General features: G+C 37.9%; 1 protein-coding gene across 1 annotated transcript; it reads left to right on the top strand.

Moving 5' to 3' along the window:
* The first annotated feature begins 412 nt into the window (after positions 1-412).
* Positions 413-10,893, top strand: LOC118887974 (disintegrin and metalloproteinase domain-containing protein 18-like). Its single transcript, XM_036838916.1, has 6 exons — positions 413-467; positions 1,049-1,125; positions 6,737-6,792; positions 9,127-9,205; positions 9,565-9,641; positions 10,689-10,893. Exons 1-6 carry the CDS (start codon positions 413-415, stop codon positions 10,891-10,893), a joined length of 549 nt encoding a protein of 182 aa, XP_036694811.1.
* Positions 10,894-11,454: the final 561 nt, after the last annotated feature.

Genomic DNA, 11,454 nt, shown 5'->3' with positions numbered 1-11,454 from the left:
GTTAATATACCTATTTTCCTCTTTCTCTTCCACCACAGTAAATAAACGTTGTGAGAAAACTGTAACATGGAGAAAGGAAGTTACCAGAAACTTCCGCAGAAAAGCAAATAATGCTTATTTGCCCCTTTATCCCTACTGAAGCATTTAAAAGACGTACACTTAGTCACCACAAACCAGTTGTGCGCAGACACTTAGGCTTTTGTCTGCTGTTTCTTCTCCCAGCCCCGAGTGCCCAGCCACTCAGAATGTCCAAGGATGAGCCCGCACAGCTGAAAGCGACTGCGAGGCCCTGGTCCTCACCCCCAGGGCCCGGGGGCCTAGCGCGCTGAACCCCTGAGTGCTGCTGCCCGCGAGCCTCAGGGCTGCCCAACGGTCTCTGACCTTGGCCGTGCTTCCAGCGCCCCGCCCAGCGATGTTCGTACTCCTTGCACTGCTTGCTGAGCTTGGAGGGCTGCACGCCCTCCAGGGTAAGACCGCGGAGCCTCGACTTTCTTCTCCCTCCTTTGGCTTCTGAGCAGGACTGGGATCTTCCTGGGGAGCAATTCCTGTAGCTCTGGGACCCTTACCGCCCCTTTCCCGGATTCCCTGCCGGTGCTTTCCTCCCACACCCCACCCCTACGCCACGCACCCCCGACCAGGGCAGGGGAAGGAAGATGTTAGCCAAGGAGTCCACTCTCTGCATCAAGGGTCCAGTGTCTCAGCAGCTGAGGGTCTTTCTGGCTCACCCACTCTGTGGCCAGAGGATATACGAGGTTCGCCACTGCCCTGGATGTGTTCCTCAGAGACCCGAGAGAAACAGGTCCCAACGCGGTTATGGAAACGAACAGGATGGTCCTATAGAACTGCAATGGCTAATTTTTGTTGACTTGTTTGTATCTTAGCCATTTTCAGTGTGCCATTGAAAATCTATTGAAATCTGTGGACCAAGAAGGAGGGTAGACACATGTAGATAAATTGACTTACAATTGTGGACCCCACCATGGACTCAAACTTAAGAACCCATGCTTGACTCAGCACTGTTGCAAAACATCCCATTTTCTTTCTACAGATTCTGAGGGAATGTTCCTGTATGTCACAGTTCCACAGAAGATGAGGTCGAATGAGAGTGAAGATTCAGAGAAGCAGGTGAATGATCAAGGATATTAGTTTTATAATTTAAAAGTTTAAGACGATTTTTCTTTACCTTTGTATTGAATCAGATCCTACTGATTTGTATTCACTTGCAAAGCAACATATTTTCATTGCTAACTCCTGTGCCCTTCTCTTCATCTCTCAGGCTCTTCTGACCTGTTTTTTCACAATTTTCAAGAAATAGTAAACACTTTTCGGGAATCATACTGATAGAAAAAAATCAATATTAAGTAAGCATGACAATGAAATTTATGAAAAAAAAGTATTAATGGCCACTGTTAAAGTGACAGAGAAAATGGTCTTGAGCAAGATTTAGACCTGCAAGTTTTGACCCAGAAGCATCAGACTTATTAGAAGTAATGGCCAAAGAAAAAAAAGAAAAGGAAAAATAAAAATGTCACATTTGCCTGATTATGATGAAAACATTGTCAGTAAATAAATATTAACTGGAAAAAGAAGTTGAAAAATGCGTACCTGCTGTTAAAAACTGATTAAATTGAAGACACTCCAACTTGAATATTTTCTTGATTAAAATACTTCAAATTGGCATAATTATAATGTTTTAGATTACAAACTAGAAGTCACAATACAGGGGTTTAAATTTTCATGTGGTTAAAGTGGTGTGGTCAATATATAGAAACCCTGAGAAAATTTTTTCAGTTTGAAGGAACAATTTTTGAAATAAGAGTAAGTAAAAAAATTAAGACTCCATTAACTCTATTTTGACATACAGTATTGGAACCTATCATGATTCTCTTCTACTACTGAATAACTGTAATAAAAATTAAATGTGAAATTGTACTTGAAAATCACAATAAAATAATTTCCTTTAGAGAAGTATTTTCATATACTACTCTCATTTAATTCTCACATTAACCTTTTGAAATATTACATATATTTTCTTATATATATGAGAAAGAGGATTACAAATGTTCAGTTAAGGGAGTCAAAGTTATAAGTTTAGGACATGGAATCCAAACTTTATGACTCTGATTCCATTATAAATAAACTACTTTCTGTTGAAAAACTGTTTGCATAAAAGTTTATTTTCTTTTTTTTCTGATTTACGTCTGTTTGTATGTATATTGTCATTGCATGATCACTTTAAACTTCAAGTTGTTTACTTCAGTTATCACAATGATGCAGGACATGAAGTGTTTTGAAATCTCTGTATATTTCACTACTGGTAATTGGTCTGTTCATATTTTCTATTTCTTCCTGGTTCAGTCTTGGGAGATTGTACCTTTCAAAGAATTTGTCTATTTCTTCTAGGTTGTCCATTTTGTTGGCTTATAGTTGTTTATAATACTCTCACGGTCCTTTGTATTTCTGTAGTGTCAGTGGCAACTTCTTTTTCATTTCTGATTTTATTGACTTGGGCCCTCTCCCTTTTTTTCTTGATGAGTCTGTCTACATGTTGATCAGTTTTGCTTATCTTTTCAAAGAACAAGCTTTTAGTTTCATTGATCTTTCTATTGTTTTTTTTTAAGCCTATATTTCATTTATTTCTGCTCTGATCTTTATGATTTATTTCCTTCTACTGACTTTGGGTTTCTGTTCTTCTTTTTCTAGTTGCTTTATGTATAAAGTTATGTTGTTATGGTCCATTCATCTACGTGTCTGTTTTTGTGTTGGTAAGATACTGTTTGATTACTACAGCCTTGTAATATTGTTTGAAATCACAAAGTGTGATGTCTCTGACTTTGCTCTTCCTTTTCAAGATTGTTTAAGCTATTAAGGTTCTTTTGTGGTTCCATATACATTTTAGGATTGTCTTCTCTATTTCTGTGAAAAATGACGTTGGGATTTTGATAGGGATTGCACTGAATCTGTAGATTACTTTAGGTAGTACGGAAAATTTTACAATTAATCCTTTCAGTCCATAAACACGAAATATATATTTATCTGTGTCTTCTCTAATTTTATTCATGACTGTTTTTTAGTTTTTAGTGTATACGTTTTTCATCTCCTTGGCTAAATTTGTTCTTAAATGTTTTGTCTTTTGATGTTATTGTAAATGGTATTGTTTTCTTAATTTTCTTTCTGGTAGTTCATTGTTAGTATATAGAAACAACTGATTTTTGTATTTTGATCTTGTGTCTTAAAACTTTACTGAATTCATTTATTAATTCCGATAGCTTTTTGATGTAGTCTTTAGGGTTTTCTATACATGAGATCATGTCATCTGCAGAGATAATGTTACTTCTTTCGCCTCTTTTGTTCTCTCTGCTCCAGGAGGGCTCCCATAACTAGGTGATTTCGTAGCCAGTTCCTCTAGTGGCAGCTGTGTAAGGTGGGGCACTAGATGTGTGGACAAATTTCATTGAGGGAGAAGTTGGAGAATTAGCTTTATAGTTGGGATGAGTCAGAGCGAGAAAGCACAGGGAATTTCCTCACATCTGTTCAAGTCCCCAGATGACTACTATTTATGTACCCTGTCAGCTCCCTGGTGCAAGCTATTTAGAAGCTCAACCCTCAAACAGCAGCTGAGGAAGTATGCGCTCAAACCCTTAACACAGAGAAGCTGGGACCCTTGTGTCTTTTCCTGTTCCCTTTGCCCTAAGCCCAGGGAGATAGTCCTTGGAAGTGCTTGCACCTCTGTATAAAAATCTTCTCTTAAGATGAATCTGGGGAATCTGTGAATGCTGAGCCCCATCAGGTCTCAGAGCTAGGTGGTATGGGATCCAAACCTTCAGGTGGCAGCGTTAAAAGTTGAGGTTCTATAGCCAATATGTTATAATAAGTAGAAATGGAGTATAGCCTTTAAAAATTGTGAATCACTGTATTGTACACCTGTAACATATAATATTGTACATCAATAGACTTCAATTAAAAAAAAAGGTTGAGATTCTAGTTGTGTAGACAAGGTCCTCTCAGGAAGAAACTGGAGGCTTGGTTTTATTGTTGGATTGAGCCTGGGGGAGTAGTCAAGCGAAGTGCCCATCGGCCCTTTCAGGCTCCTGGGAGGATCCCTATCAGCACCCACATGTAGTCTGATTAGAAGCTGGACCCTCAAGCTGCAACTGGAAAAGTGTGCAGTCAAACTCCTTCCAGGGAGAAAGTAGGAGCTGGGTGCTTTTGCCTGCTCCCTCTATGATGCACCCCGAGGTGGGGAACTATGGGAAGTGCTCATGCACACATTTAAAAACTGCTTCTTTGTTTAATGGGGGTCTGAGGAATCAGGGATGGCAAGTCCCAGTGGCTCTCTGAACTAAGTTATTTGGAAGCCAGTCCCTTGGGTGGAAGCCTTAAAAGTTGTGCTGCTGGATGCCTGGTCCAAACCTTTTGGTTCTGAGGGGCATACTGAGAGTTGGGGGTTCCCTCCTGATTGTAAGTACTTTGCCAGGGGTGGGTTTTATGGTGAGTGTGTATATCAGCCTTTCCTACCCATTTTCACAGTGGGTACTTTCTCAGTCACCCAGTGTTGAGGAGTCACTCTGCTACTTTCTGGATTTCTCTCACAGGGCATCAATCCATGTGAGGCTTATGTTTGGTGTATCTGTGGGAGGATGGTAAGGCAGGAACCTCTTATCCTGCCACCAGACTGATTTCATATCCCTGTGTATAATTGTTTTTGATTGGATTAACCTTGCTAATTTTATTTGGTTGATTGCTTGATTTTGTGTTTTTCCTTTAAAATGTGCTATACTTTGTTTTGGTAGGCAATTAAGTTACTTATGAATCAGATGGACAATTTCATGCTGCCTTGTAATGTCTTTAGGATGAATGTTTAGAGTGGCCCTTACTCTAAGATTAGTTTCTCCGTAACACTAAAATTTGACCCTTCTGTGATCTCTGGTGGATGGCATGAGTGTTCAGTGACATTTTTCTCCTCTGGTTGATCAGACCTTGAATATCTCCCAGCACTATGTGAGCTGTGGGTTTTATTCCTCAGCTCCCCAGTTGTTCTTTGCCCATGGTGTTGGACAGACCCTAATTTAACCAAGTGATTCCTACCATCTGGTGTTCATGCCATTGAATAAGCTCCACCTATTGTTATGGACCAGGGTTCCTGGCCTTCCCCAAGCAATAGAAATTGATCAGAGGCCAGACAAGAAATTCAGGCAAGGCTTTACTGGGGCCCCTGCTGCAGCAAAGGGGAGGGAGAACAAACAGCAAGTCCCCTTTCTTGCTTACTCCCGGAGGTGGGGCAAGCTTGTTCCTTATATGAGGCGAGGGTAGGGCTGTGTCCAGGGGTCAGGCCAGAGCGGTGGCTTAGGTGCTCTGCCCACCCCTTAGGTGGTGGTGTGTGCAGGGTGCATGCTCAGAACCGCCCTTTAGCTCCCAACACCCTGTTTTTGCTCCAGGCTCTTCAAAAGTGGCAGCTGGAATTTGCCCCAACTGAGGCATACACGTAGTTTGTTTTTTTTTTTAACATCTTCATTGGAGTATAATTGCTTTACAGTGGTGTGTTAGTTTCTGCTGTATAACAAAGTGAATCAGCTATACATATACATATATCCCCATATCTCCTCCCTCTTGCGTCTCCCTCCCACCCTCCCTATCCCACCCCTCTAGGTGGTCACAAAGCACCGAGCTGATCTCCCTGTGCTATGAAGCTGCTTCCCACTAGCTATCTATTTTACATTTGGTAGTGTATATATGTCCATGCCACTCTCTCACTTCGTCCCAGCTTACCCTTCCCCCTCCCCGTGTCCTCAAGTCCATTCTCTACGTCTGGCATGCAGTTATTTTTAGTCCCATACAGTTTCTTTGTATTTTGTTGCTCCAGGAGAGGTGTATCCCGGATACAGGATATGCAGGTGTATCCTTTGCACTGCAGCAAAGGGTTCCAGGTCCCAGCCTGTCTCACTAACTATGAGTGTGGGAAAGACCTGTGACTTCCTTCCAACCAATAGGATATGGCCAAGTGGATGGACGTACCTCTGTTGATCACATTGTGTTAAATGGCAAAGGTTGGATTTCAAGCCTACGTTGTTCTATTACATAAAATTCAATTTAGCTAGACACTTTCTCACCCTCCTGATGATCTTATAAAAGCAACCTGCTGTACTGTGTACCGTGTACACTTCCTGTTCCTGGCTGCCATCACGTCAAGGTAATGAGGACCATTGTGACTTAGCCCCTGTAGCGTCAGAGCTCGTAGCGCTGGAGCCGCAGCGTTCCTCGCCAGCTTCATTCTCGCAGGTCTGTTTTCCTCCCAGTTTATGTGTGAAGCAGTGCAAAGTGGCTCCAGTGTTTGTTAGTATGTATATACGTATTTATAAACTTGCTATTGTTTCATTATATTCGGTGTAGAATGTAAGCCTATAGCCATGCCTCATTCATTTTGGCTAAGGATGATATATGTTTTTTCTAAATATAAACAATTAAAATCTAGTATTAGTAAATGGTACAGTTATATTTTTTTCGAAATATCGTTTTCATTTATTCTTTTCAAAAGCCATCCCTGCAGTAAATTTAGCACCCTCATCCTGAATTTATTAGAAAAATTTTAAATTTTTACTATTTAGAACAAGAAATTCTGAAGAATATATTCTTTTTTAAAATGGATTGGGTGAGTCTTTTTCGACTTGAGTGAAAAATACTCTTTTACTTTATATATTTCTGATTTACTAAATCGTCTTTATTTGCTTTATTTTAGGTGACTTATATCATTACAATTGATAAGAAACCATACACTCTGCATCTCAGAAAACAGTAAGATATGATTTTCCCTTAAAGCTGAGAATTTACTTTTTTAAAAATGTTTTTGTACACTATTTAAATTCAAGAATGCAGTGAAATGTAGGCTGTTTAATTAGTCAATTTTTCAGTTTAGGATTCATTAGGTCTTGAATATTAAGTCTGTGAGAACTTTGCATTTGTATATTCCAGCTTGTTATTTTCAAATTAAGAAATAAGTTACGTATAAATAAGAGTATAAAGCCATTGAACCCAAGAACTGCAAGTTGTGTATCAAGTATATCCGATATGAAATTGAACATGTGTATATATCATGTGGTTCTTGGTGGAAAATTGAACTAGTGGCATACTTTGTATGGAGGTATTAATTATATATGTATTTATTTTTAACCACTTTTTTTGGTAAATTATATATATATATAAAATCATAAAACTCTCGAATGTATAATTCAATGATTTTAATATGGTATTACAATTCTCAACCATAAATCAGTTTTAGAACATTTCATTCCGCACTTAAGACCCATTGTGCCATTTCATATTTAATCCCTGTCATCAGCCACTACTCCAGGCAACAAGCAATCTATTTCCTGTCTCTTAATTTGTGTTTTCTCAACATTTTATATAAATGGACTCAAACAGCCTCTTCTCTGCCTACATCTTTGAAAATATATATTTATCACAACTGCATTTTGTCCGCCTGCATCTCTGTAGTTGAACAAGCCTGGAGAAAATTGTCCTCACTTAATTCACGACTATTCTCTTGTAATTCATGATCGTTAAACTCATGTCGGTCTTTAATGTCGCTACCATTCCATGAAAAGTGTTTTTTGATAAGATCATCCAAGATCCTCATGTTTCTAAATGCCAGTTATTTTTTACTCTTCATTTTTCTTGACCAATCGGCAGCATTTTGTATAGCTGAGCAGTGTCTCCTCCATATGATAGTTTCTTCATTTGGCTTCCAGGATACTGCAGACTCTTGTGTTTAACTCTTACCACTGTGCTCACTCTTTCTCAGATTTTGTTTTGTTTGTTTGTTTGTTTTCTAGATTCCTCCTCATCTCTTCAGTCTTAGAATACTCCATGGTGCTATTCTTAAATCTTGTTTGTTTGTTTGTTTTTTCCCCTAGCTATACTCAATCACCCAGTTATTTCATCTACTCCTATGGATTTAATACCATTTATGTATTGATTACTCCCAAAGTTGTATCTCTACTTTATTCCTCTCCAATGAACACCATATTCATTTATTTGACTACTTATTTGATAACCAAGAGGTTATGAGAATTCTCATATTTAATGTGTCTAAAGTGTACTTCTGATCCTTTTCCAAAATTTGTCTTTCCCACAATTATCTCGGTAAATGGCACCTCTACTCTTCCAGTGTCTCAGAACAAAAATGTTAGGGTCATTCTTGATATCTTTTTTTTTTCTTTTGTTTTCCCCCCACATCCAATGGATTATTAAATCCCATGCGATCTGCCTTCAAAATGCATCCAGAGTGGGACCTCCACCACTGCTGCAATCCTAGCTCAAGCCACCGTCATGTCTTGCCTGGATGACTGTAATAACCTAGCTGATCTCTCTTTTTCTGCTTATTTGTCCTACAGATGGTTCTCAACACAGCATTCAGTCTGATTCTATTAAAATGCTGGTCTGACCCATCCTCATCTGCTCAGACTCTTCCAATGGCTTCTCATCTCGGTGACACCATCTCTTACTGTGGGCTCTTGTCTTCACTCCACACTTCACCGCAGGCACTGCCCACAGATATTCTTTGTAAACACAAAACATATCTCTGCCTCAGTGTCTTGGCATTTTCTCCTTGCTTTGTCCGGAATAACATTTCTGTGCAAATCCAAGTGGCTTGTTTTCAGGTCTTTACTAATCAGTTCAGTGAGCCTTTCCATGCCATCCTGTCTACATTTGCAACCAACCTCCTGCCACCCTGGGCCTTATTTATCATCACCTAACGTACTAGTGTATGTGTCTCTCACTGCCGTGAAGACCCATGGTTTTCTCTTTTGTTTACTGCTGTATCCCCGTGCCTCGAAGAGGATCTGTCAGATCATTGACAATCAGTAAATCTTGTTGAATGGAGACATAGGCAGGCACACACATGAATATCTGATATGGAAGATTCAAAGTCTATTCCAGTGTTAAGAAATCCTAAACTCTCTGAGACACTAGTTCTATGAATTTACACTGTTATGGCATGCTAAAATTACTCCAGTTAAGGAATATTATTATATGAATCATATATTTCACTGTTATTTTTATTATTTTAATGTTTATGTTCATAATAAATTCATGATTCAACCAGTTTTTTATTTTTGTTTTTCTTAGCTCATTCATATCCCAGAACTTTCTGGTTTATACATATAACAAAATTGGATCTTTGCATTCTGAGTCTTCATATTTTAAGGTAAGACCCAGGTGTCTTAGACATTTATTATCACACGTTTCCTTATTGAAGTGGACATATTATTACCATTACCATTGTGATAAGTTTGTTCCATGTTGGCAGTTTCATACAATTTTATTCCACATTCCATGTATGATAGAGATGAAATCCAGACCTAGAGAACACTCATGGGCACCTAGGTGGTACAAAGTAAAGAGAGTTGTCAAATACTTATTTTCCTTGAAAATCAATTTTAATAAATCTGTATGATACACAATCTTATTATTTTCAACTGTTTTAATGTTTTGAATATTTATGTTTGCCAATACACTTTTATGCATAAATAATTTATTTATTTGCCACTCTGTACTGTTTTTCAGATGCATTGCCATTACCAAGGATACGTTGCAGATTTTCCAAATTCAGTCGTGACACTCAGCATCTGTTCTGGACTTAGGTAATAGCATTTTAGAGGCTATTTATACATGAAAACTTAGGATATACTTTAAAATGAAACTTAGTGGCTGCAAAACACAAATCTGGGATATTTAAGGAGAATTCAAATCTGAACGTTTTCTTCATGATGACCTTACTTTTATTAATAATATTAATATTAATAAATGGACCTTAGTCGTGCCAATTGAAATGAAATCACTCAAGGGAATCCTGACTGGAGATATTTTCAAGATATTGAGCAGAAAGAGATAGATGCAGTAAAACAAAACAAAACAAAACAAACACCTCCCCCCACCCAAATCCTTTAGAACATCTCCCTAGATGTTATTGTTGTATTATCTATCAGTTATCTGGAACAGTTATGGAAAATGACATTAATTAGTTACTTAACTAGCACATATTGTATGCTCTCAGTTTAGGTGTACTTGGTATCAGACGTAAAATGACTAATTGAGAAGGTACCTCAGAGGTAAAAGGGCAGGGATAAGTGATTTTCGTCATTGACAGTGGCAGGAAGAAGGTGGTGTTTATCAGATGAAGACAGGTCCAGAGCAGAGCAAAAAACTCTTCCTAACTTCCTTTTGCTTTTGGTTGCCTGATTTCCAGAATTTACTCATATCAACTCAGAAAACTGACATTCTCTGAATGTGGTTTTCCTGCGTATTAATCTTTTTAGATCTCCACTCTATATATCCATTTTCCCTTATTCTAACCTCTGTAAGAATAGGAAATTTTTATTCTTGGAATTCTCAACAAATGTCTTGGTTCCCAGCAAATACTTGGCCTTAATTAATACATCTTGAATGAATGTGACTCCTATACAGAAAATACAAAATACTTTTCAGTATATTTAGTTTTTTAATACATGAGAAAAACTGACGCAGATGTGGTTACTCAGTTACTAATGGTAGCTGAAAAAAGGCAGGGAAAGAGAGTGGGTTTAATACATGTACCTCACTATGGTTACTCATTTCTTACAACACTTTGGATTATAGGTCTGATGGGATCATATGCAGGATTTTTATATCACTGCTTTCTAAATATTCAGGGGATTTCTTCAGTTTGAAAATATCAGCTATGGAATTGAGCCATTGGAATCTTCAGCAAGATTCGAGCACATAATTTATCAAGTGAAAAATGACAATCCAGATATGCCAATGTTAGCAGAAAATTACAGCAATATTTGGCAGAAAGACCAGCCCTATAAAATCCATTTAAACTCACAGGTAACTGAGACAATTCGGATGTTATGATGCACTATAAAATTACTTCTGTAGAATTGTGTTAATCATGAAAAGGAACTACTTAGCTGTTGAGAAGTAATATAAAATTTGGTATCTTTTTTCTACAGCAGTAAATGAAACATCCATATTCCATCTAAAATACATGGAAATATGCAATAATGTGTGTCAAGCTTGTTGTATGATGTATTATGTAATATTTCTTGTTTTCCATTTTTAGTCCAACAAAAATGCATGTTACTGAATAAAATTTAGGAATATAGGAAGAATAGTTACCACTACCCTGGTAAAATTACTTTTAATATTTTGACATATAGCTTTATATACTACTGGGACATATCTTTCTAGAATACTTAATCATTTGTATATTAGTAAACTCTCTTAATTTACTTGTAGGCTGAATATAGAATTCTTTCTTTCATCAATTTGAATATTTCAGTTCACCATCTTTTGGACTCCATGGTCTCTGATAAAGAATCAAATATTATTCATCTTATTGAGTATTTCTTGTACATGATGAGTCCCTTCTTTGTTGATTCTTTCAAGAGCCTCTGTCTTTGCCTTATGACAGTT

The sequence above is a fragment of the Balaenoptera musculus genome, chromosome 21, assembly GCF_009873245.2.
Source record: "Balaenoptera musculus isolate JJ_BM4_2016_0621 chromosome 21, mBalMus1.pri.v3, whole genome shotgun sequence".
NCBI lineage: Eukaryota > Metazoa > Chordata > Mammalia > Artiodactyla > Balaenopteridae > Balaenoptera > Balaenoptera musculus.
Note: the sequence above shows the minus strand (reverse complement) of the source record. Positions and strands in the feature narration are given on the sequence as shown.

Coding starts and splice junctions, on each gene's coding strand:
- LOC118887974 (XM_036838916.1), top strand. CDS start 413: ATGTTCGTACTCCTTGCACTGCTTGCTGAGCTTGGAGGGCTGCACGCC. Junction 468..1,048: donor AGGGCTGCACGCCCTCCAGG/GTAAGACCGCGG, acceptor TTCTTTCTACAG/ATTCTGAGGGAATGTTCCTG. Junction 9,642..10,688: donor AGCATCTGTTCTGGACTTAG/GTAATAGCATTT, acceptor CTAAATATTCAG/GGGATTTCTTCAGTTTGAAA.